We start from the raw sequence: 24,036 nt of genomic DNA, 5'->3' as shown, positions 1-24,036 counted from the left end.
CTCACCCCATGTCCCGAGGCTGGGCGGACAGGCAGTGGAGGAACCTGGCCTAGCTAGGTAGCCTCTCAACCCTTGTGCTCCCAGCCTTCTCCAGCCACTCTGTCACCTTCCTGAGAGGTGACAAAGGCTCGGGTGCCTTGGGACAAGCCTGATGTGGCACTCACAGCCACTGCACTCCTAAAGCCTCCAAGATTTCATTTCACTGCTTTGACAGGGGACAGCCATTTCCCTCAGCCCCCGGACGGGCTGTACGCACAAAGGCCAGGGCCAACTCCAGCCTGCAGCCTGCACACTTCCATAGGCTCCAGCCCCAACCCCCGCAGGGGTCACCAGCCTGTGGACACAGAAAGGTGTCAGCCCTACACCAGCTCCTCCTCTCACCAATTAGATGGCTTCAGTAAGCATTGAATGGTCCATCCACACGGTCTCCAGTCAGACACACGGCCTCAAAGGATCATGAGCTCCTGAAGTCACAAGAGACCCCTGTTTCTCCAGCCCAGGGCCAGTGGGGTCCCAGAGCCTGCAGCAATGCAGATGGCAGCCTCACAGTCAGGGAGCTTTCCTACCCGACCTGACGCCCACAGTGGAGGCAGGCAGAGGCCCACAGTGGCTCATGCCCACAGCTTAGGTGAACTCAAGACTGGCCCAGGGTGCCACATGCCCCTTGGAGAAGCTGTCCTACCAGGGGGCCCTGCACACTCAGGCTGTCTGCAAGCAAGCAATAGCCAGATGCTGGCTGCCTGCTGTGGAGGCTGCTTGGCAGCCTAGACCCAGGAGCTGGCCCCGCCCAGCTCCCCCAGGGACACTCCCTTGCTTAGAGTATGCTCAGGGCTTTGTATCCGGAGAGGGCAGGCTCACAGGTACCTGCCCTGAGGTGCTGATGCAGGCCAAGCCAGCCCACCTGCCTGGAAGCCAAGAGGAGCAGGGGCAGAGCTGGACTGAGGAGGAATCCATTCTCCCCCTCCAAGATTCCCTACAACTCCAAGAGGGCCAGGCAGAGGGCGGTGATCAGTCGAGGGCCTCGGGGCAGTAGACCTTGTACTGCTTTTCCAGAGGCCAGGATTTCAGGAATAGGTACTCCAGAGCCTGCCACTCCCCACAGGCCCTCTGGACTGTCTACCTTCTCCAGCGGGAAGAAAGCCATGTGGACACAGAAGCACTGGAATACTCACTTTCAACTTTTGCCCAAGGCTGGTGAAGACCAGGAGCCCGACAGGTGGAACAGCAAGTGACCTGGGCTCATACTCTCTGCCCCTCCCTCAGGGGCTGCGCACAAAGACTTAAATGACATGTCTGCACAGAGCCTGGGGCACCAGTGAGCACATGGAATCTGCCTGTGACAGCACGGGGTCTGCAAGGAGTTATCTTTGGGCAGGGGCTTGACACTGGGGCCCGGGGACATGTCAGCCAATGTTTGCCTGTTTTTAGGAGACTGCATTCACGCATGACACATATAATTCAGTATGTATGAAGTTCAACGTGCATGGCATGTAGTATATGTGCCACCCTGAGCGGTAGTCAGATTGACTTACCTTGATGGAGAAGGTGTTTTTGCAGAAAGCTTGCCCTAAAGTCCAGAGGGCAGAGTTTCCCCTCAGGAGTCCCTGAGGCCTTCTTTTGGGATGCTTAGTGACCCCCAGCCCTGGCAGCCAGAATCCAGCCACACACCACACAGCAGGGCAGGCTCCCTAGCCCCAGCTCCATGTTCCTCCAGGGGAGCCTGTCTGTTTGTTTGTGACTCAGCTAAATTGCTCCCTGGGGGGGGCCTTTGTTTCACAACGTATTTCCAACCAGACTTTTCCTGCAAACACGTCCATGTCTGCGCAGGTGTACCCTGCACCCAGGCCCCAAAGGACGGACTTGGCCCTGCTGGTGGCAACCTTCTGACCCTTATTGCCCCTCTATCTGTGGGGCCCTGGTCTGCCCCAGGGCTGCAGGAAGAGCCGCAGCCTTGTTTCTAGGCCTCGTGGGGTTCCTGGGCCTTTCTTCAGGGCCCACTTACAGGGGCCACGCTGCTCCTGGCTGTCTCTCCTGTAATCTAATGTTGCAGTCTCCCTATGCTCAAAGGGGCTTCCTCTGGCGCTGAGCACCCAAGTGTCTGTTCACTCAGAGCCTTCCTTTCAAGGCTTCAGCAAGGCGAGGCACTGGGCACAGGTGCATTGCCCCTTGGGTCACGTCTGATGGGGATCCTGCACGAGTGTCTGGAGTGGTACAGGTCCTCAACTGAGGACCAGAGAGGGGCCGACACTGGGGAACAGACTCTGGCCTCAGGCCTCTTCTTTCTTACCCACTGTGTCCTCTCTGTCACTTCCTTTGTCTCTCCTTTTCCCTCTGTTTGTGTCCCTCTCCCTCCTTCCCTCCTTCCCTCCTCTCCCTCCCCTCTCTTTTCCTGTTTTCCACTCCTGCCCCCATGCCCAGATGTTTCTGTTCACTTTACATCTAATGACACACTCCCATGATACAGATGGAGGGGTCCGGACAGGCTTTGGAGACAGGGAAGGGTACACCCAGCCACACAGCCAGGGAGAAAGTTCCAGGTTCCTGTCTGTGATGGTTTAGATCTAAAATGTGCCCCCCCCGGGTCTCATGTGTGTGGAAGGTGATTGGGTCATGGGGGTGCCGTGCTCATCAGGGGCCTCATCCAGGGATGAGTTCAGAGCTGAGTGTGGTGTTAGGACTTGGGACCTGGGTGGAAGTGGTCACTAGGGTGGGACCCGGTAGTGTGCATTCTTGTTCCCAGCTCCTCCCTTGTGGCTCTGCTTCCTGGCTGCCATGGGGTGAGCAGCTGTCCTCTGCCACACCTTTCCACCATGCTCTTTCCACCTTGGAGCCAGCCAGCCATGGACTGACCTAGTAGGAACTTTGAGCCCAAATAAAATGCTTTCTTGAAATTGTGACTACAAGGTATTGTGTCCCAGGGATGGGCAGGTGACTAATACACCACCCCAGACAGCAGCTTTTCCAAGGGGCTCCAGAAGCCTGGCACTCCCACCCCGTGCTTGGCCCTGTCTGAGGTACACTTCAAGGGACTGTGGTCAGGGGATGGGCTACTCTGCCTCTAGAGTGAGTCACAACCTCACAACTGGAGAGTCTGCAGGAGCAGACCACTCCCTAGGCTAGGATTCAGGAGAGACCACCCTGCCCCTACCCAGTCCCCGTCTCACTAGACACCACAAGGACATGCTTCCCTCCTAGAATTCAGCCTCCTCCTGCTCAAGTGGGGTGGTTCTGGATTCCTCTCACTGAGTCTGGGCAACGTCTGCATTGCCACAGCCTACAGAACTGCGTCCTTGGGGCAACCCACTTTCCAATCCCCCTTCTGCCTCCCTCAGACAGAAGCTTTCTTTCCCTCAATAAATTTTTCCTGCTCTTAACCTCCGTTGTTCCTAGAATTCATTCTTCCATTTTAGAGAACACGAACTCACGTTTCAGATATCTTGCAGGGTTTGGAGTTAATCTCCTTCCCCCTATATCATTCTGGAGCTCTTCCACCGTGATTACTGGTCGGAGGTAAGAGTATTTCTTTTTTCATAGGTTCTAACTTTGGTCTTTTTGCTTCATAGATTGTAACTGGTTTCTTAGGCCTTTAGATAGACCCTCTAAAGGTTAGAGTAACTCTAACCGCTGATCACAACTATGACCCTCTTCAGCTGGAAGTAGCCGGAGCTGTCTTAGCCCTTTGCCCCCTCACAGTTTTGTCCCCCTTTGTACCCACTTCATCTTTTTTTTTCTTTTTTTTGGGGGGGGTACCAGGGATTGAACTTGGGTCCTTGTGCTTGTAAGGCAGGCCACCGAACAGCTGAGCTAAATCCCTGGCCCTGTATAAAACATCTTGGAGAAGTGGGGTGGGCAGGCAACCCACTTTCCTATCCCCCTTCTGTTCTCTTAGGTGGAAACTTTCTTTCCCTCAATAAAATTTTCCTACTGTTTAAAAAAAAACAACTGCGTCCTCAGGAGCAATCACTGGTGAGACACCCAGGAGGGAGCCCTGTAGCCCTGTGCCAGGGCTAGGGAGAGTGAGGGGAAAGGCATAGGCGCAGCCCGATCACAGCACCTCTCACAATGAGCCGCACCAGCAGGTCTTGTTGCTATCAATAAGCTTTTATTGAGGCCCTGAGGAGCCCTGTGCACAGCGTGGAAGCAAATGGGGAAAGGAAGCCGAAACCAAAGCAGGGGATGGGATGAAAGGGCCACTGGGGCCACAGAAGGCTGTTACTTGTCACTGTAGGAGTAGGGTACTGCTGTCCTCTCCCTCTTCACTGGTGCATCCACAGCCATATGTTGACAATGCAAGACGATATCATCAAGGTGAAGAATACTGCCTCCTTGAAGCGCCAGATGACATTCTGATCCTCGAGGGCACGCACACGCTCGGTGATCACAAGCAACTGTGGAGGGACCAGAGACAGGGCTGGGGAGCAGGGCTCTGCCTGGGGACCCCAGGCCCATGGATGGAGCCTTGGGTGTCCCTGTCATTGGCCCAGAGGGACCAAGGCCTGACCTCCTCAAAGTTACTCCAGACCCTCCCAGCTGCTGCAGTGAACATCAGTGATGAGAACAGAAGGTTCTCTTTGGTCTAGGACTTGACTGCCTGACAGAGAAGAATTGAGAGTGAACCAAGGTGGGGCGCCAGAGCTGTGGAGCCTGGGAGAAAGAGAAGAGAGCCTGACCCCACCCCAGATGCCACATGTGCTCACCTGTCTTCTTAGGATTTCCATCTCCAGTCCACTGAACTCACCCAGGCCAAGCTCTGCCAGCAGATCTATCCCCAGCTTGCTGCATAAAAAGGGAAGACAGAGGATCAGAGCTGCTGGTGGCCCTTGGCAGAGGAAAGCCACGTGGGCAAGCAGGTAAGACCAGGTAAGACAGTGAATCTGTCAGTCTTCAGTCTTTCCTGTCCTTGGTAAAGTGGGTCTGGGGCTTCAGAGCAGGAAGCCAGCCTGGCCACGCCTGCCACAGACTCCCTGGAGGTCCCAAGTGGCCAGGAGAAAGCGACCCCAATACTCCGAGGACCCACAGCTCCTTCCAAACCAAACTGCTTACTGCCCCATCTGCCCCAAGCAACCACGGCCCAAGGTGCTCCAACTCTTACAGGTCATTATGGCCTTGGAAGCTGAAACGGTTCTCCTGGAAATGGGCATCACCGTGGCCTGCCTCTCTGGACATCCTGGGCACCTTCTCCTGGTGCTCCTGCAGGGAGGAAGGGCCACTCTAAGCCACTGGCTTGGCCTCACCTCAGTGGCTTCCCCACATGAGGTCCAGGACCAATGGCACACCCCACGGTGTACCCCAGTCACATGGTACCTGATGGTCTGGAATCAAGGGCTGGCAGCTTGAGGCCACTAGAAAAGCCTGGAAACCCCACAAGTGAGCTGCCCTCCACCACCCACCCTCGCCATGCCCTTCAGTAGCTCCTGCCCTTGCAGCCTGTGACAAGGGAAGAGCAGTGACAAGGGCTTCTGTTCCCTGCCAGAATTTGCCTGCTTGGCACCTAGGGACTTCCCCTCCTCCTGACCAACTTCTGGCCCCACTTGATCTCTCATGGTTAGGCAGCAGCCCCTACAACCAGTACTTCTCTGCCCGACCCAGTCACTATGTGCCAAAGACCCCTACAGTACCACTCTCTTGGTCCTGGAGGAAATCCTATTCCAAGGTGATTGGGCTAAAATGGAGACAGCAGCCTTTCGTTCCACCTTCTGATGTCTCTGGGAAACACCCAGCGACCTAGGTCCATGGTCCAGTGTGTCTGGAGAGAAAAACAAAAGTTGTACAGAGCTTCCTGGGCACAAGACATCCCAGATACAAGACAGGTCCCCAAACTTCTTAGGAATCATTCAAGGCCCCTTGACCACCGCTGACCCCTGGTCTGTTTGTTCATCTGTTCAGGAGTTCAGTAAGAATTCACGGAGGACCAAACCCAGGCCTCCATTACTGGAGAGAATGAGCAACAGCCAAGAGACAAGAAAGATCTCAGCCATGAAGGAACTGACGATGTTTGTGTACAAAGGAGAATGGGAAACAAAATGGAAAATAATCCTTCAGTGCAAACTCACAAGAAGTGCTTCCCGAATGACAAAATCAGGGTGATGTGGTGGAAAGAAAAAGACTGCCTCTGGAAAAGGAGGAGCCAACACTGATGAGGAGACATGAAGGAGACACAGGTTCACTCACAGAGACCCAGGGGAACAGCAAGTACAAAGGCTACAGGGAGAAGCAGGGCTGTTGTGAGAACAAACATAACAGCAGCCGGGATTTCTGTGTACATCACAGCATGAAATATATTGACGAGGTGGCCCTGATAGGATCTTGTAGATCATGGATGTAGATGGAGAAAGCCCGAGAGGGTTGGGACAGAGGATGGATTGATCTTATAAACCAAGCCTTCTGAATGTCTTGCAATAGACACAGTGCTAGCTGTGATGAGTGGGGAGAGAGAGGAACCACACCAACCTGCCTCCCACTTAGGCTACAAAAGGCTCACATCCTCTGTCCCTTTTCCTCCCAGCTCCTCTGCCACTCAACACACAAATGCTCAAAGGCCCAGAAGAGTGACCAGGAGGACAATGCATGCAGATGCACACACTCACACAATTGAGGGTCTGCACCTTCTCCAACACATGCACAAGTGTAGACAGAGGGCCAGTTGGTTGGCTGTAGCCAAGGGACATTATGGGGATCCTCACCTGCTATCATCGGATGGCCTTGGCCTTGCCTATGGCTCCCAAGTGCCAGTTCCTCCTCGATGCACATTTCTACCTCCTCCCCAATGTTGGAAGGGCCCGCTGCCATCGCTGCTGGTTGCTCAGTTGGATGGGACAGCTGAGAATGCACGAGGTGCCAGGCAGAGGAGGGACTCGCGCAATGTCTTCCAGGGTAGGAGTGCAACATATGCCCAGTCATGGAGGTGGAGCCAGACTCTCTCTGGGCTCCAGCCTTGGACTCAGCACCTCCTGTTCCTGCTGTATCTACTTGGCTGGGACAGCTGCCTTCTCCCCTGCTGCTCTAGGGAAAAAGAGATACAAGGCCAAGCCTTTGCCCGTGAGAACCACCATGGCTCACAATCCCTCCTTTGTTTCATCTGGGCAGAGGGCGGACTGGTCCAGCAACTGAGAGTCAGTGACCAACACAGGGTCAGGTCTGGGCCCACCATGATGTCTGCAAAGCTCATCTCCAGCCCCTAATCCGGCCTACCACTGCCCCATCATAGGGTTTCTTTGTAAAGCATATCCTGCCTCTCCCAGTGCCAAGTATCCCCAGCAAAGGAGATGGCCTTGTTCTCATCTGCGTCAGGTTGGCAGAGAAACCATGAGGGTAGGGAAGGGCAAGACAGGAGGGACCCGCTACAGCCACTGGAGCCCCATGGACTTGGGCCCTGCGCTCCCTGCCCTAAGTCTCAGCTCCCATTCAGCTTCCCTCAGTCAGGTTCCTGTGGCAGCCCGGCCAGGCTCCGGTGCCCAGTAAACCCCTCTAACACTAGCCTAGAAACAGCCATGACAGTGTTTTGTAGCTGCGGTTAGTGTGTACAACCAGTGGACTCTGAGTAAAACACCTACCCCTCAATAACATGGTGGGCCTCCACCCAGAAAGGCCTTAAAAGCCTGACCGAAGTTTCCCTGAAGAAGGGGAATTTCTACCTTGGGACTGCACTGGCAATGCCCCCCCAAGTTTCCGGCCTACCAGTCTGCACTCCACCTTCAGCCTCCTAGTCATGTCTTTCTACATGCTTATGCACATCCAGATACATATGAAATACAGGGTGAGTGTCTAAATACGTAACACGTGCATTGCAGGAAAAGCCATTTCTGAAGCAGCTCCGGAAGTCCTTTTTCCTAAGTGAGATCAAAACTGTGCTGAATGCTGCTGTCAAGAGCCATCCAACCAAAAGGAAAGACAGAAAAACATCATAGCATCCTCATCCACCTTATTCACCAGATCTGGCACCATACAATCTGGCACTTCCCCAAGTCAAAATGACCAGGAAAGGTAAATTCAGGACATGGAGGCAGATAGGACAGGGCAACTAAAGACACTCAGGAAAAAGGACTGCCAGAACTGCTCCAGAAAGTGGCAAGAACCATGGGATAAGTGTGTTTGAAGCCAGGCTAAGGGCGAATATTTTGAGGGGGGACTCATGGTGCTGTGTCTCCTACTGTACTTCATTTTTTTTACTTTAAACATTAGTGGCAGTTGGTGGCTCTGGGGAAGAGTCCTAGGGCCTCTGAGGGAAAAGGAGGCCATCTGCAAAAGGAAAAAAGTACAGAGGGGGACCAGGTGGGAGAAGAAGGAGGAGGAAGAGGAAGGAGGAGGAAGAAAAAGAGGGGCAGGGAAAGAAGGAAGGGAGGGAGGGGGGAGGAGAAGAAAGGGAGGAGAGGGACTAGCTGAGAGAAGGTGGCCTCCTGGGGCCTGCCTGACCCCCAGCCCTCCAGCCCAGCACAGAGCTCACGCAGCCCTGCCTGCATTCCTGAGGGCTGAAAGAAGCTCTTCCTTTCCAGATCTGCAGGGGCAGCTGCAGTGAAACCTGAGCTTTCTTGGAGGGCCCTCCCAGGAGCAGAGAAGCTACTAAGTGAACACAGTAGGGCTCAGGAGCCCAGGGAACTGGAGCCTTCTGTTTCTGTCCAGCCATAGTTGCCAAATTGAGCAAATAAAAATAAAAGCCAAGGTAAATTTGAACTTCAGGTAAACAAATCATTTTTAATATCTATTTTATGCTTCATGCAACATTTGAGAAATACTGAAAATTACCTCTGGATTAGCTAGCATCCAAATGTAGCCAGATAGCCTATATTTTATCTTGCGACCTATGTTCTGCCCATCCTCTCCAGGACCTCAGATTTGACCTTGAACAAGTCCTTTTTCTTTGGACCTCAGTTTCCCTGATGGACAATAGAGCTAAGTCTCCCTCCAACCCAGTGGGTAGACTGGGAGGAGCTCAGAAGTCAGTAGAGCAGAGTAGTACTGGTGCTGGCTGGCCACAGGGGCTTGAGCTACTGATCCCAGACCAACTTCCTAGGACCACAGTCTTCCTAGGACTAGGAACCCAGAGCCTGGGTAAATGAAGAGGCACTGCCCCCTGTTGGCAGAGGAAACTGCCACCTAGGGACAAGCAAAGAGAGTAAGACATTCTACCCAACCCCTGGGCTCCTTCTGGCCACCCAGAAAACCTGGCATGTCACTTCCTTAGCAGGCCACCTCTCTAGTGTTGGGTGCCAAGGTTGGCTGGGAAATGACAGAATTTTTTGTTTGACTTTGAATTTGTCCCTTAGTAGATCTCTAAGGTCTGGACATTTCCACGATGACATCTTCATTATAATTTCCTTCTCAAATTGCCCTAAGATCACAATAGAAACAGCTTCAAAAGGCTCACCCATTTGATATGGTAATCTTGGGAGGCCTGAAGGGTTAGAGAACCCAAGGTATAGAGAGATCTGCCAAGTCTTACATGGTGCCTGGGTCCAAGTGAGTGGCCAAATGGCCAAGGGTGCATGGTGGCTGCTGAGACCCAATACTCCCATGGCAGGCTCCCAGAGGAGGTGGCCTTGATGTCCCTGGGAAGGGGGTGGGGGGCCAGAGCACTTCTGGCTCACAGCATGCCTGTACGTTTGTGTGTCCAGAGATTGTACACAAATGCAATCCTATATGTGAGGTACAAGCAACATGTTCTCTTAGTTTTTAAGTGCATCGCATGCCTTGCGACTCCCCCAGAGCAGTACAGATAGAGCAGATTTCCTTTGAACCCAGCCCACCCTTTACGGAGCTGCTCAGGGACGTGTGGAGTGCTGGAGCTCTGCACTTCTATAAGCAGCACAGCACCTCTTGGTACACACATGCAGAAGTGTTGGTAGAGAAGGTGCTTAGAAGTGGAATTGTGAGCTTCCAGGACACGTGTGTCAATGACTCTGAGTTGCACTGACCAACATTGTTGAGGAAGAAAGTGCTCGCTTCTTCTCAGCACTATTAACAGAAGGTATCATGGAGCTTGGTAAAAGGCATCATTATGACAGGTGAAAAGTGATATCTATCTCATTGTTGCTTTAATTTACATTACTTTAATTATGAAGAATTATATGAATATGCCTGATTTTTCATTTGGTTATTGATCTTCTGTATTTCTTCCCTGTGAACTGTCAGCTGGAGGACCAGGATCTTTATTAAAAATAAGAGCTGTTTTATTAACACAAAGGGATAGGAGTGAGAAAGATCTCTTCCTCCCTTCCAACCAAGCAAATCTGAAAGAAACAGATTGGCTTCTTCCCTAAGGTGGTCTTCAGCACTCAGCCTCCACCGGGGCTAAACAAAGCTGGCTAACTGCATGCCAGTTTCAGCTGAAACCTACAGGGCACCCAGCCCCCAGGTGTCCAGCCCAACTCAGGCCTGTGTCTGGCTCTCTCTGCCTGACCTCAGCCTGCCCATCACCAGCCTTCAACAACGCCTCCCCGGCCCAGAATCAGGGCAATATCTGCTCCCCACTCCCTCTTCTCTTGCCTGCAGCAGTGAGATGCTGGGGTCAGGGCACATGGTGTAAGGGAGGTGCTGTGGGGGCTACTGGGCTTCAAGAACAACCCTCAGCTCTCTTCCTGCAGAGCAGTCTGCTCTTGCTACTTTCTGCTAGAGGAGTTCCAAGCAAGAGGTTGTTTTGAAGAAAAGTCAAAACGCCAGGGATTTTGATGCAGTTGGTCTGGAGGTCGATCCTGCAGCCCTGGGCATGGAGTACAGACGGAGAGACGTGGGGTCAAACTGCAGGAACTGTGACTAACCCAGGGAAGGAAGGCCACCTTGTGAGCACAGGGAGGGAAATAAGAGTGGTAGGGCCACCCGGGCAGCCATTAGGACTACTCCTATTTTCATGGGGACTGGGCCATCTCAATCTCTAACTTTCTCTCTCTCATTCAGTAGGACTGACTTGAATCAGAACTGACCAGGTGCTAGGCGCTGGGGACATTGTCCAAGCCTCTGTCCTCCTGGAACGCCTACCACAGTTGGCAGACAGAATCAGGAAGACAGGAAGAAAGCCCACGGGACTGTGGGGACAGTGATGAGGTTTGTGTGGTGGTTGCGCCTGCCTCTTGGGGAGTATGCTAGATGCTCACTGGAGCGTTCCAAACCTAAAAGGGACATGTGGCCCAAGCATTGTCCTCACCCCTGCAGCCTCCAGGGACATCTTGCTACCTCCCACGGAGGCTAGGATGGCAGAGATGCCTTCCCTGCCTTGGGCAGAAACCCTGGACATGATGGGGAGCAGCAGCTCCAGGAGAGGGGGCTGAACCGCAGCCTCAGCTTCACAGCAACAGCTCCACCCAGTGGCTGAGATGCCCAGTCCTAGGCCCTCAGGGCCAGAGATGCCTTCAGGAGAGCACCCATGGGCTCCTTGCAGGGGAACCTGCTGGGAAAGGACAATTTTTGATAGCTGGCTGACCGAGGGGTAACTCTGCCCTGCCTGCACAGCAGAGAGCAGCACCTAAAAGTTCAAGGCCAAAATTATGGAAGCAGCCTGGATGTCCATCAACAGAGGAGCAGAGAGAGAAAATGTGGTGTCTCCACACAATGGAGTACTACTCTGCCATCAAGAAGGATAAACTTGAGTCATTCGTAGGAAAAGGGCCACACTTTTGAGAGCATCATGCTGAGTGAACTAAATCAGACACACAAGCTTACATACCACATGGTTTCTCTTGTATGAGAAACTCAAATATAAGTAAAGAGCAAAATGAAAAAGGAGGTGATAGGAAACGGGGGGGCAGAATCTGTGAAGACGGGAAGGAGATCTGATAAGAGGGAAGGAGGAGGGAGGTAGAAAGGTGGCCCAGCATCCAGTGTCCCTCAGGGAGGCCTGAATGGCATGCCACTGTGTCCAAGAGGCTTGGAGCTTCTTTCCTGACCTCTTGTGACCCCTCAGCCTCTGCGCAAGGCGACTCCACAGATGGGAAAGCATTGTGTCCACACCTAGTGAACAGCAGGTGATGTGTGTGTGAGCCTAGAGGCCAGTGGGCAGCAGGGATGCAGCCTCAGACACCGCCCAGCTTTGAGACAGGAGCAGCAACTGCCCCTGAGCTGGAGAAAGTCACTGAAGGAGAGGAGGGGCTGGGGTGCTGCGGCCTGTGAGAGTAGGCAGGGAGGGCCAGATGTGACTCAGTTTACTAATCCAGTGGCAAACCGAGGTTAATTATCCAGGTCCCTGGCTAGGTCAACAGCAAGTCCCAGGGAGACCAGACCAGTGATGAGGCTGTGCCTCAACACCCTGCCAACACACCTTGCACTGGGGAAGAGGGGGTGTATCACCACTTCAGCCCTGATGCCCACCCCCATCCCCATCCCCAGTTATTGGCTTTGACTCATAGATCCTCATTTATGAGCTGTGTGGCCTTAGATGACTCACTTGGACTCTCTGTGCCTCCGTGACACTCCCTCAGGAAGGTTTTCTCTAGAAGACTCCACAGTCACCCCTACTGGTCTTCCCATAACGTCAAGTTCATCATCCGCCCCTGGTGCAGCTTGTTTCCTGCACTCCCACTTCTACAGTTCCACCACCACTTGCTCCTGTGCACCCTGTGAGCAGCAGAGCCCTGGGAAACCCGCACCGACGGCCACCTGCCGGGCTCTTGTGACTCAGTGCAACCGGCCTGACGTGAAATGTTACCCAGACTATTCGTACAGCACACAAATACTCGTGACACCAGGTGAATCACACAGTTTGAGCTCTTCGGAGAGATTGCTGAAAGTCACCGTTACTGCAGCTGCCAGTCTTAGGATTCCTGAGAACAGCGTGTTTTAGCCATAAAAATGATCTGAGAGGCCCACGCATGCAGTACACCCTTCAGGTGTTGGGTTCCCACATCTCTTTCCACAGAGGGATCCCGGAGAACAATTCTGAAGCTCGCTTCTCACTCCCGGCCCCGCTGACCCTGTGAGGCCCATTGACAGTTGTCCCACACCTTCCGGAGGCAGCAAGGGACAAGCTGACCCCGGGCCATGGTGTCCGCCCTCCCACCCATGGGGTGAATGGTGTGCTCAGCCTGGGAGGAGCAACTCAAAGAAGACATGACATCTACCCTTGTCACTTTCCCCAGGTCAGGAGGGACAGCAAAGACCCCCTGCTGCTGAGTGTGGACTTTTCTGGACTGAACTGTGCACCCCCCAAATGTGTCTGTTGAAGTCAAGTACCTCACCATGCGACTGCCTCTGAAGATAAACATCTTTAGAGTGGCCCCAATCCAGTGTGACTGGTGTCTTTACAAAAAAGAAGAGACAGGGACAGATTGGCACAGAGGGAAGACTGTGAAGACACAGGGAGGAGACGATCACCTGCAAGCCAGGGAGAGGGGCCTGAGAAGGAACCAAACCTGCAGGCACAACGATCTCGGACTCCCAGCCTCCAGAACCGAGGAAGTTAAGCTCCTGCTTAAAACACCAGACTATGGCATTTTGTTACAGCAGCCTTGACCAACTAACAGGGAGCTCGGGCTCTCATCGGAGAGTACAACACATTTATAAATAGCACTCTTCCATGAGCCAGGCACCATACCGTGTTCCAGGGAAGGACTGACAAGAGAAGCTAGACACTGTTCCTGCTCTTCCTGAATTAACAGCCACTAGGTGAGGAGACTCAGGGGTGCTGGAGGGGTGGACAGTTGGTACAGAAACAAAAGGAAGGCGACCTTTCTGCCCATGAGACCCCAGTGCCACGAGTAAACTGTGGTGAGGCAACTGGGGCGGACCTGCACTCATGAAATGGCACTTGGCTTTGAACCTGTTTCTTTGGACGATAAAAGAGAGCCGATCATAACACACACGTCGAAGGTCCTTCAGGAGAGCAATATCAGCCATGCATCCATGGGGACTGGCACACACTAAGCACCCAGTAAGTGCAACTCACGCATCTTCCCTTGCATTGCCCAGCCTTCGGATGAGGTGTCAGGGGAGGGGTAAAACAGGATCCCTCCTCCCCAACTTATAACCCTGAAGCACAGGGTCTGCTTCTCTCCCAATTCCCTGTCTCTGCTCTAGCCAGGACTGGGGAGGGCCCGGGGACACGCCTCTCTCCCCCACCCTTATTTCATTAAATTCCTGTCCCTGATTTGTCACCTTCTACAAGCAATTCAGGAGCCTTAGCCCAATAAGAAAGGGAAACCCATTCTCTCCATAGTGCCCCCAGGGAGACTTGGAAGCCAGAGGCCTCATCATATATTAACTTCATTGCGTGGACTAGCCGGGATCCCAAGGCACTGTGTGAAACACTTAGGTAAAAGCCTGAAGGTCAAAACCCAAGTTCTAAACAATACCCCGTCTATGTCCTGTAGTCTTCACTTGTGGTCTAGCATGCACAGAAGGATGGCATCACTCAACCGAGCCAGCCTAGCTAGGATGAGAATGAAGCACAAGGTCTGTGGCATTTAGCTTCCGCATGTAATTCTCTACGATATCCCAAATATCAGCATTGTCCTATCACTGTCAAGGCTTTCCCCACTAAAGGAAGCCTTGCTTTCATTACTCACCCACTGCTTCTTAGCATCTGTGAGTCTCTGGGTTCAATCCCCAGAACTGTAAGGAGAAGGGGGAGGAGGAGGAGGAGGAAGAAGAGTCACCAATAACTTTCATTACTGAGGGCTGGCACACCTTGGACCAGAGACTCCCATGGCCCATGTCACTGCACAAGTAGAGCTGGACATCTCTGGGCCAAGCTCACACTTCTTGCTGTAGGCAAGGCCATCACTGCCTTCTGAATAGTTTCCAACTCTTGACGTTGGCAGAACTCAGGGAGCCCAGCAGGACAAAGCCTGAGCATTGTGTCCCACCCACACTTCTCTCTCTCCCCTTCCTCCAGCTCTGAAGCCAAGCAGGGCATCCTTTAGGGTGAGGGGCACCTCCACTAGTAAATAGGGGGCCCAGGACACGGAAGTTGCTAAGCCAGATCTTGAAAGATCTCACTTACCTCAGCTCAGGAGATCTTCTTACACTCCAGGGGGACAAACAACAAATGTCAAGGCCCAGGACAGCTCCACTTCCTGCTCCTAAACTGGCTTGGGCTGTTTTCATTTTTCACAAAACCAGGTTTCAGGGGATACAAGAGAGACCAGGACAGAAGGCGATGGATGCCATTTGCTCTTTTATTATTATTCATTATCTTCTGGTACAGAAAGAGACAAAAGTTAACAGCTAAACTCAACAATTGTAAACAGGGAGGGAGAGATGGGAGAGATAGAAGCAGGCTCGTTGGCTGGCCCTGGGCTCCAGTGAAACCCTGACGTATTACTCAGAGGACAGACTCCCCAGCTGACAAGGGTTAACACATGAAGACGAGCACAGGAGAAAGTGGTGCCAAAATGAATCCATTTCATGGTGATCATTTCTAGAAGCTCAGTTGCACATAGAAGGGTTTCCACTGGCACAATGCACAATCACAGAGCGAGCTAGCAGGTGTGTTCAGGCCTGGGCAAGCAGCATCGGAGGACGCTGGCGGGTCAGTGGTCCCGACCCTGGGTATCTGTGTGGATGTTCAGCCTGCTCGGAAACCAGCACAGAGGAACAACTGCTGTGGCCTTGAGCCGGAGGGGGTGCGCTGTTTCCATATCTCTGCCAGAGAAATTCTTGCTAGAAAGAGACTCCCCGCCCACAGCCTGTGAAAGGAAAAACTCCTAAAGCTTGAATATTTGAGGGCGAATGACGAGAGAGCAGCCAGTCTGCTGGTGCAACATTTGCTTCACAGAATATTTAGAAAGACACGTGCTTGTGTTTAAATTGCATTCAAGTTCACAAGCAATATTATTCATAGGATAAATACAGGAGTGGAGGAAAAGGCTACGCTATCCAATGTCCCCAAGGTGAAAGGAGAACAAGGGGTTGCCTTGCCCAGGGGCCTTACAGATGAGAACTGCTGAACCCCAAGGCGGAAGGCACAGCAAAGGGATCCTTAATACCTTGAGCTTTTCCTTTGAAAAGGGGACTTGTCTTAAAATGGATTCCTCTTACACAGAAGACCCTGAAAATGGATCCAAGTGGAGAATCTTTCCAATATTTTTATGACCTACAGATCGAAACTACTATGAAGTATTTGAAATGGTGATTTTTTTTTCCAAGTTTTAAATTAGTGGGTTTCAGATTAATGGGCTTTTACTGTCATTCCAAGCAGTCTGATTACAGCACTTTTTAAATTAGCTAATTATACTGATTAGTATTAGCAGACGTCAGTGGGGAGGATGTGCTTTTTTCTGAATTGGCGAAGTTCCGAAATGGAGTTTCATGCCTTAGCAAGGTGCACGCAGCCCAGCAGCTCAGCCTCTCTCCTTCACCTTGCTCTCACTGACAAAGGAATCTAGAGGCAGTGTTGCTGTTTTTCTTCTCCTGGGATGCCACCTGCGTGTCAAAGACCAACTCTGCCTGGGGACCAGGAGGCTTGCCCACTGGAAGAGGGGAAGCACCTGGCTCCAACTACTTAAAAAAGACACTTTCCTGTCCCCAAGTCCTCATATTTGCGTATCCGAAAGACAATGTCCAGCACATTAGGCAGAGTCTCATTTTCTAAGCACCCTAAGGAATTCACACTAATGGCAGTGGATTGGCAAACAGAAGTGGAGGCCTTGGCCTCCTGGGTGCGACTCCTCGGCCAGGGCGCGAGGCAGCCGTGTTGGGGTGCACACACCAGGCACCTGGCACCCCGCTCTTACTCTTGTGCTTTCATTTGGGAAACCCGAGGTGGTGGGCAGTGGGAAAGGGACAGAATTGGGATTCTGGTTTTTAAAAAGTCTTAGAAAGTTTTTGGTTGAAAACAAGTGACAGTTCTATTTCAATGAATTTTTTTCAAGCCTTTTCTTCTTTTTGAATGAAAAAATATCTACATAATTAGCCGACTATTCCCAAAGTCAATAGTCTCACATCTTTCTGTGAAGGAAAGGAAGGAAGGAAGGAGAAAGAAAAGAGGAGGAAGGGAAAAAAGGAGAAGGGAAGAAAGGAAGGAGGGAGGGAGAGAGAGAGACAGACAGACAGACAGACAGAGAAAGTGCAGGAGTGGTCAGAGTTCCCTCAGCTACTGACTGCCACAGAACAGGAGCGAGGAGGAGGGGCATCATGCCAAAGGGGCAGGTGGGGTCCCCCGGGGTGATGCTGCCTCATCTTCCCAAACCTTTTGAGAGGGGACAAAAGGCAGCGACTTTTGGGGTCCTGAAAGCTAATCTGGGCTTTCCTCACTCAGGGCCTCATCATGAGGCTGCTCAGCCCCGGGAGGGGACCTTCCTCCCTTCAGACTGGATCCCTCCTGGTATAAAATATAACCGCACACCGGCTATTGTTTCAGATAAGCAATGAGAAAAGACAACGTGCACACGTGTATACACATACACACAAGCACACACACAAGTCCAGAAACAACGAAAACATGGCTCCTAAAGTGTTAGCATCATATCAAATCAACGTTCATACAAAGACAGTTTCAAAAGCTATGTACAGGGCATTCATAAAAGCCAAGTGTGCACCACGAGGAGTTCTGCGCTGTGCATACTGTATAGTCCTTTCCCCATGGCGAGCTCCAAACTCTACCCCTAGGGCCTCTGTCCAGCACTGCCAGGAAGAGCTCCTCGAAGATCCAGAGCCTAGGCTGCAGGACTCAAGGAGCAGCCGCCAGCTCTCCCTGCAGCCAGTCCTCAGTCCCCAGACTCCTCTTTCTGGGCTCTCCTAGAGCCACCCAGCCTCAGGCCACCCTGGGCAGATGCCTAAGGTGTTGGCCGTCCCTGGCTCACTCCCTCTGGCTGTGGTCAGGGGGAAGGACAAGCCTTTTCTCAGGTGGTGCAGGTCACACTTAGGCACCTGCTTGAGAAAACTGGGAGAGCTGGATCTGGCCCCAAGCTTCTGGCTTTCTGAGGTCCTCCCACATGGCCGAATGGGGTTGGGCCCAGGCTCCATCATGGCAAAAGCAGAGGCCTTCTGGACCAAAAATCCCTTCCCAAGGAAGGGTAGGAATGCAGTGCCAGAGGCCCAGGACGGGGCAAAAGGACAAAAGGAAAGGAGGAATGCCACCTGGTCAGCATCTCTGGCATCACAGAACTCAAGAAAGGCTGGAGGACACAGACAGGGTCAGGTGGAGACTCCACAGCCCCCAGATGAGGCCCTTGCTCAAAATGGCCCTCTAGGAACCTGCACATTTCTAGAAGCATCTTTCCAAGGGCAAACCTCACTGGCTCCACGGGGCTCCAAGCACTTCACAAGCAATAACCCAGTCAGCCTTCGGTGGGCCTGTGAGGTAGGGGGAAGGACAGAAACCCTCCTGGGAGAATCCAGTTATCCAAGTGGGGTAGGACACAAGCCTCCAGACCACAAACACAGCCTGGGGGCAATCTCCAGGTCTCCAGGGGCCTCCAGAAGTTAGCTGTGGCCTCAGGCAGGGCCCCATTCCAGGAATGAGACTAAGGACTGCCTTGGAGAGCCATTTAGACAGGATGCTTGTCGCCTCAGTGGGTGCTAAACTGCTATGCCTGCCAACAGACCCATGCTATGCACTCTTCCAGGTCCCACAGAAGGTTGCTACATTTTTTAAAGCACCACAGAGGAAAATGATTTGGCACCAAGGCGAGGCCAGGCCAGGAGGATAGAGATGAGGGAGGGGGAGATGGTATCAACTATGTCTTTTTACCCAATTGATAAGTCACAGGGCAGGTCATCCCTGCCCAACTGCTGTCCCCAGCCTTCCTAAAATCAGACCAGCACCCAGCCATGGCAGAGCAAAGCCTGGATAGACTTTCAACCCCGGTCATGGCTCCCCCACAAAAAGATTTTTAAAAAAGAGACACTTTAGGCTCTTCTTCCAGTGTGGGCACCATCATTAATCTGAAGCTCAAGTTCCACGCACCCATGCACAACAAGGGAAGTACCCTAAAAGTTCAAAGCCAGAGAGCTCAGTGCCAAGGAGGCCAGGCTCAAGAGTGTGGTACACACAGAAAAGTTTCACTGCCTGTCCTAGCCTGCGCCCCGACTGTTCAAGGGCCATGGGCTCCCGCAGGGTCAGGAGTTTCTGCTTTCCCCAGGACAAGGCGTGCCGGGGCATCAAGTGGGCTCATGCCAGTGGGTAATGGTTCTAGCACAGCAGGTACACAGGCCGGGGGGGGCACACCAGTAACAGGATGGCAAAGTTCACGTGGGCCCCTTGGTGACTATGAAGGAAGGAACTCTGCCACCCAGCCCCCTGCCCCACACCCTTCACGCACCCTGTCCAGCCAGGTTGCTGAAGGCCTGGTCAGGAGGGAGGGTGGGTGCAGAGGGAGGAGCCTGTCAGAGATCTGTGCAACTGGTTTCCCCCGGTTTCCTACCCACAAACAGCCAAGTGCTACTGTTTGGTTCTGTGATGTTCACCATTTGTTCTTTGTTATTACTCGGTTTGTTTGTTGCTCAATCCTTGTCCCCTTCCTCGAAAGAGGAGGACAGAATGCAGAGGATTGCAGAGGAGAAGGGGTGCTGCAGAGCTGGCTTCTCTCCCTCTTCTCTGTGGCCTAGAGCCCCAGGCACAGTCAGGCCCCCACCCCAAGGCTCAGATGGCTGAGCCTGGGAACATTCTGGCCACAATCAACACATCAGGGTGATTCCTTTGGCATATGAGAAGCCAGTCCCGGATGGGAGGACAGGACAAGGGGGTGTGGGGGGCTTCTAGGAGAGCTGGGATCTGGAGTCCATAGCTCTTCCCCGGGGGGCTTTGCCTCATGTACTTTTCATACCCCCGCCCACCCTACCTGTCTCTGACAGCTGGCTTCCTAAAAATCCACGGTTAGGGAATTATTTGGCAACAAGGAGGCTAAGGCTGTTTTGTGGTGGCAAAGTCTTTCCAAAGTTCCAAAGAAAACTGGAAGCCTCTGAAAGAGGCTTCCCTCCAGGCCAGGACATGACACGGGCCTCCCTACTTGTCTGCGCCTGGGCTGGAGGCCACTATCTCCTCATACTTCGGGGGCGGGTCACTGTATGAGACACTGGCCTCCTCACTGCTCCCTTCCTGGGGAGCAGTCACCTCCTCATAGGAGGGTGGGGGGGTGGCACTAGACAGTCTGCTAAGAGAAAGCTCCGGGAGGTACAGGGTGCTCTCCAGTCGCACGGTGGCTCTGCTCCCCCGGCTGGGCCCCAGCACCACCTGCGGGGTGCTCCCCGCCTCCCGGTGTCCAGAGGACTCCCCCTGGCTGTGCACAGTGCCCCGGTACACCATGACCCGGGGCAGGCTGTGCCCAGCGCGACTGGCTAGGTACCGGTTCTGAGCATAGGAGGGGTGGTGACGTGTTGCTTTCTGCAGCTGGCACCTCCAGACAATGAACAAGGCGATGACAATCAGCAGTGCTACCCCCAGAAGGGGCACAACCACGTACATGGCATCAGAGCTCTGTGAAGGGTCTCGGACAGAGTAGACTGCATTCGGGTACCCCTTCCAGAATTCCATCTGCAAAAGAGGAAGGGCCACTCAAGTGTGCAGAAGAGAGAGTGGCCGCGATGGGACGCTGCCCACTGCAGGGCAGACACTACCTCCTGCTTCAGAGGGACCCAGGAGGCTTGCACCGTCCCACCCGCCACCCCACCGGTCTCGCAGAGCTCTCAGAGAGGCTGTGGAAAGCACCGAGGACAAAGTGAGGAGGCTCCCAAAGGCAGGCACTTGGACCTTGTTCACTTCTGGTCCCAGAGGGCAGGTCCTAGGCTAGGTATCTTTCTTTCCTTGTTTCCACCATGTACGGGGTACCCGGCCAGCTCTTGGCGGGCCCAATGCCACTTCTCCCCTCCAGACCCAGCCTTGGGGGGTACGTGCCGTTTTCTCCTTGTTCTCAAACACCTCCTTGACCTCCTCGTAGCTGCAGATCTCCTCCATGCACTCACGCTCGATGGTGCCCTGGCGTAGTTCCTCCAGGAACTCATTGGCCCGCGGGAAGCGTTTCAGAACGGAATGGGCGTTCTTGGCCTCCAGAAACACTGAGGAGAGAGCCCCCAGGCAGGCCCGAGTGCCCAAAGCCTCCCAAGTCAGGGACCAAAGCCCAGCCACACAGGGAAACTGGGTATAACAAGCCGGCATGACACCAGGCTTCAACCCAAGGGACGGGGTGGAAAAGGGACAGAAGGTGACTTTCCATGGCACCACGGAACACCGGGGGCCCCACAGCGATCGGGCCCTGGCTAATACAGGGAAAATGGGAGCTGGCTAAGAGAAGACCACATTGCACAGGAACGAGGGTCAGAATATTGAGTACAATAGTCATCAGTGAATAAATACCGAGTTTCCTCTGCACTTGAAAGGGGACTATCAGAGCCCCTCTCTGAGGTTGATGCTGTGGGACTAACACCAGATAAGGTCATCGGCTCCCATGAGGGCAGCAGCCTGCCACCTGAACTGGCCCTCTGTGCATTACATCAACTAGCATCAGTGGTCTGGCTTGGGACAGTCTGGTATAAAGCCCAGCTGAGGTGGCCTGAGAGACCAGAGGCACGGGCCTGGGAGGAAACCTAGGAAGGACTCCAAAGACGGATGGGCACCTTTGCCACAAGCCTTCCCCCACTCTGCTCTGCCTGGCAAGACTCACCTGCCATGATGCTCCCGCAGCTTCAGAGTCTCACTTGCCTGGACGGGGAGAAAAGCAGAGTTGTGGTTGAAACACAACCAGAAATCTACATGGCGCCATCTTCATCCTGGGCTGCAGCCCCAGGACGTGCTCAAAAGGCCCAAGCAGCAACCCCAGAGATGAAGCACCTCTCTGCAGCCGCTCAGAGCTGCTGCTGCTCTCAGGCTCCCAGTAAGCTTCTCCACAGAGTCCCCCACTGCCCCGCAAGCTTCCCACTACTACCCCTAAGGGAACACCCAGGCGTCCAGAAAACCCAAGGGTTGACCTTTTCTTTAAGAAAGGAAAACTCCTACAGGCAGAGGCTCCTTCCTCACTCCCCTCTACAGATCCCTGCGCCTGTGAATCAGAAAAGATCTCAGAGACAGATGAGAAAAGGAAGGTCAGAGATTCAGAGTGGAGGTGGGAGGAGACAAGGTCAAGCAAATGAGCTGCGACAGAGGCACAATGTGAATGGGTCCCAATGGCAACTCCAGATCCCTCCAATGGCAAGGCTAGTCCTTGAAAACCAAATGTAATGCAGCAACAACAGCAACCACTCAAATGTCTGGGCCATCTGGGACTGGCCGTATAATGACCTTCAGAGGACACCTGTTCTTCAGGGTCTGAGCCTCTAGGTACCACAGCCAGAGCCATTAGGTATAAACAAGTCCGTGTGACCTGATGGGTTCATTTCCACCCTGTGGGCTTTTCTAGAAGCAGGAGCTGTTCCTCTCTGCACTAAAGACCACTGTAGCAGAGTTCCCGGATGCGTATGTTAAGTGATCAGGGCTGGGGATGCAGCACACACTAGAATTCCTGCCTAGCATGTATGAGGCCCTGGGTTAGCTCCCCAGTCACACACGCGCGCACGAGTGCACACACACACAAACACACACACACACACACACACACACACACCCTGAGGTGCTAACTAGCTACTGTCCCAAAGCCTTTCTTCCACTAAAACCCTCTCTGCTCAGGATGCAAGCCTGGGCGCAGCGCACCACTCCATCTGCTTGTGTTTTATGACTACCAGGATACAGGACACACATGAGCTGCAGAACCCATTAGGCAGCCCTTCTTATCCAGGCTGCCAGAGAGTTCAGTATTGACAGGGACATTCAAGCACAGGAGCCCTGAAAGCCCAGCTGTTGGGCAGACATGCTTCTCTCCTACGACTAGGTGCACAGTTTTCTATTTATGTTTCCAGAGCCTCACTGTGCATTTGTAATATGGCCTCTAATCCTTTTGGCAAACAGGTAGGACACGACAGACCACTGAAAACGAAAGGCTAAACAGCAAATGTCCTATCCATCTGGTCTCCCATGCCAGGGATTCCTCTTTTGAAGCCTACAACAGTCCTACCAAAAATCTCAACATGGGAATGTGAATCTGCCAAAGATGGGCTTCCACTGTGAGAGGAATAGCCCTTGATGCATTCTCCTTTCCTTGTGAATCTCAGATGAGGTGGGTGGTGAGAGTGTGGAGGCGGAGGGCCCAGCAGCAATGTGCTTTGGCTGAAGAAAAATGGAGTCTGTGTCACGTCATGGTGTGAGAAAAATGAGTGAAGGCTTTACTAATAAGGGACAAAAGAAAATGCTTCGTTGCCTACCAAAGAGAACTGCAGGGTTTTAATATTTTTACATGGAAAACAATTACATAATAGCTTCCATATGGCCATCTTTTGTCCCAAATATGCAGACTTGGGGGCTCGCGCACTCCCATGTTTCACATAGCCCCAAATGTGTGTGATCCTGGCACCTGCGAAAGTCACTGATTCGTTTGTCAGCTCCAAAGAAGCCAACGTCTCCCCAAAACAGCGCGCATGGCATCGCCCACTCCATTAGTGATTCAGTAGCCACCATCACTGCTGCCGCAGCCTGCCATGAGGCCTCTCCCCCTCCCCAAAATTAGGCGCCTGCTTCTTTCCCCTATAAATACTCCATCAATAGGCAGTTACTATGGCAACAGTGAGGAATGGAGGGCTCCACGCATGTCTATGTCCCTCCTGCCCCTGGTGGGTGCTGGAAAACTGCTGGAGGCTGGAGGAATTTTAACCCCCTTCCCACGGGAGCACAACTGAATCCCCACAGCATGGAGAGGAAAGGGAGCAGGGAACAGAACCACCACGGAGACCTCCCTGAACCCCATCAGGGACGGAAGCCTCTGAATCATACCACTGTGGGACCCAGCTCCCGAAGTCCCTCACACACTGTCCCCAGACATGGCCTCCAAACCACTTCTACCGAACCCCAGCGCTTTTTACTTCCATCACTCCTAACTGATCGCCAGGGAAGGGTTCTATGATCTCCAAATCTCATGACTCATCGACCAATTCTGTGACATGGCAACTCCCAAATTATGCTCAAACTCAAACTCTGGGGCCCCTCGTCCCCTTCCATTCACGCGAACCCTGAAAGTGCCTGTCCTTCGCCCAGCAACTCCTGCTTCTGGCCCTGCCACACTCTTCTCCCCCCCCCCCCCCCCCCCCCCC

At 53.1% G+C, this 24,036-nt stretch overlaps 2 protein-coding genes across 2 annotated transcripts; both read right to left on the bottom strand.

Moving 5' to 3' along the window:
* Window positions 1–4,080: 4,080 nt before the first annotated feature.
* Window positions 4,081–6,942, bottom strand: Fate1 (fetal and adult testis expressed 1). The gene is made up of 5 exons (XM_010639776.3): window positions 6,684–6,942; window positions 5,619–5,746; window positions 5,093–5,190; window positions 4,698–4,776; window positions 4,081–4,388 (listed from the first exon to the last, which is right to left on the bottom strand). The coding sequence occupies exons 1-5, from the start codon at window positions 6,898–6,900 to the stop codon at window positions 4,257–4,259; spliced, it is 654 nt and encodes a 217-aa protein (XP_010638078.1). The 5' UTR covers window positions 6,901–6,942; the 3' UTR covers window positions 4,081–4,256.
* Window positions 6,943–14,979: 8,037 nt separating this feature from the next.
* Prrg3 (proline rich and Gla domain 3) lies at window positions 14,980–24,001 on the bottom strand. The gene is made up of 3 exons (XM_010639765.2): window positions 21,525–24,001; window positions 20,759–20,919; window positions 14,980–20,398 (listed from the first exon to the last, which is right to left on the bottom strand). The coding sequence occupies exons 1-3, from the start codon at window positions 21,529–21,531 to the stop codon at window positions 19,871–19,873; spliced, it is 696 nt and encodes a 231-aa protein (XP_010638067.1). The 5' UTR covers window positions 21,532–24,001; the 3' UTR covers window positions 14,980–19,870.
* Window positions 24,002–24,036: the final 35 nt, after the last annotated feature.

The sequence above is a fragment of the Fukomys damarensis genome, unplaced genomic scaffold, assembly GCF_012274545.1.
Source record: "Fukomys damarensis isolate Sample0158 unplaced genomic scaffold, DMR_v1.0_HiC HiC_scaffold_39, whole genome shotgun sequence".
NCBI classification, from domain to species: Eukaryota; Metazoa; Chordata; class Mammalia; order Rodentia; family Bathyergidae; genus Fukomys; species Fukomys damarensis.
The sequence above is the reverse complement of the archived record's forward strand: the minus strand, read 5'-3'. Positions and strand labels throughout refer to the sequence as shown.

What these genes read in the sequence shown, in the direction of transcription:
- Fate1 (XM_010639776.3), bottom strand. Translation starts at nt 6,900, where the DNA reads ATGACTGGGCATATGTTGCACTCCTACCCTGGAAGACATTGCGCGAGT. An exon ending in CCTCCAGGACCAAGAGAGTG is followed by an intron (nt 5,191 to 5,618) that starts GTACTGTAGGGG and finishes TCCTCCCTGCAG; the next exon opens with GAGCACCAGGAGAAGGTGCC. An exon ending in TTCCAAGGCCATAATGACCT is followed by an intron (nt 4,777 to 5,092) that starts GTAAGAGTTGGA and finishes CTTTTTATGCAG; the next exon opens with CAAGCTGGGGATAGATCTGC.
- Prrg3 (XM_010639765.2), bottom strand. An exon ending in TTGAGAACAAGGAGAAAACG is followed by an intron (nt 20,399 to 20,758) that starts GCACGTACCCCC and finishes CCTCTTTTGCAG; the next exon opens with ATGGAATTCTGGAAGGGGTA.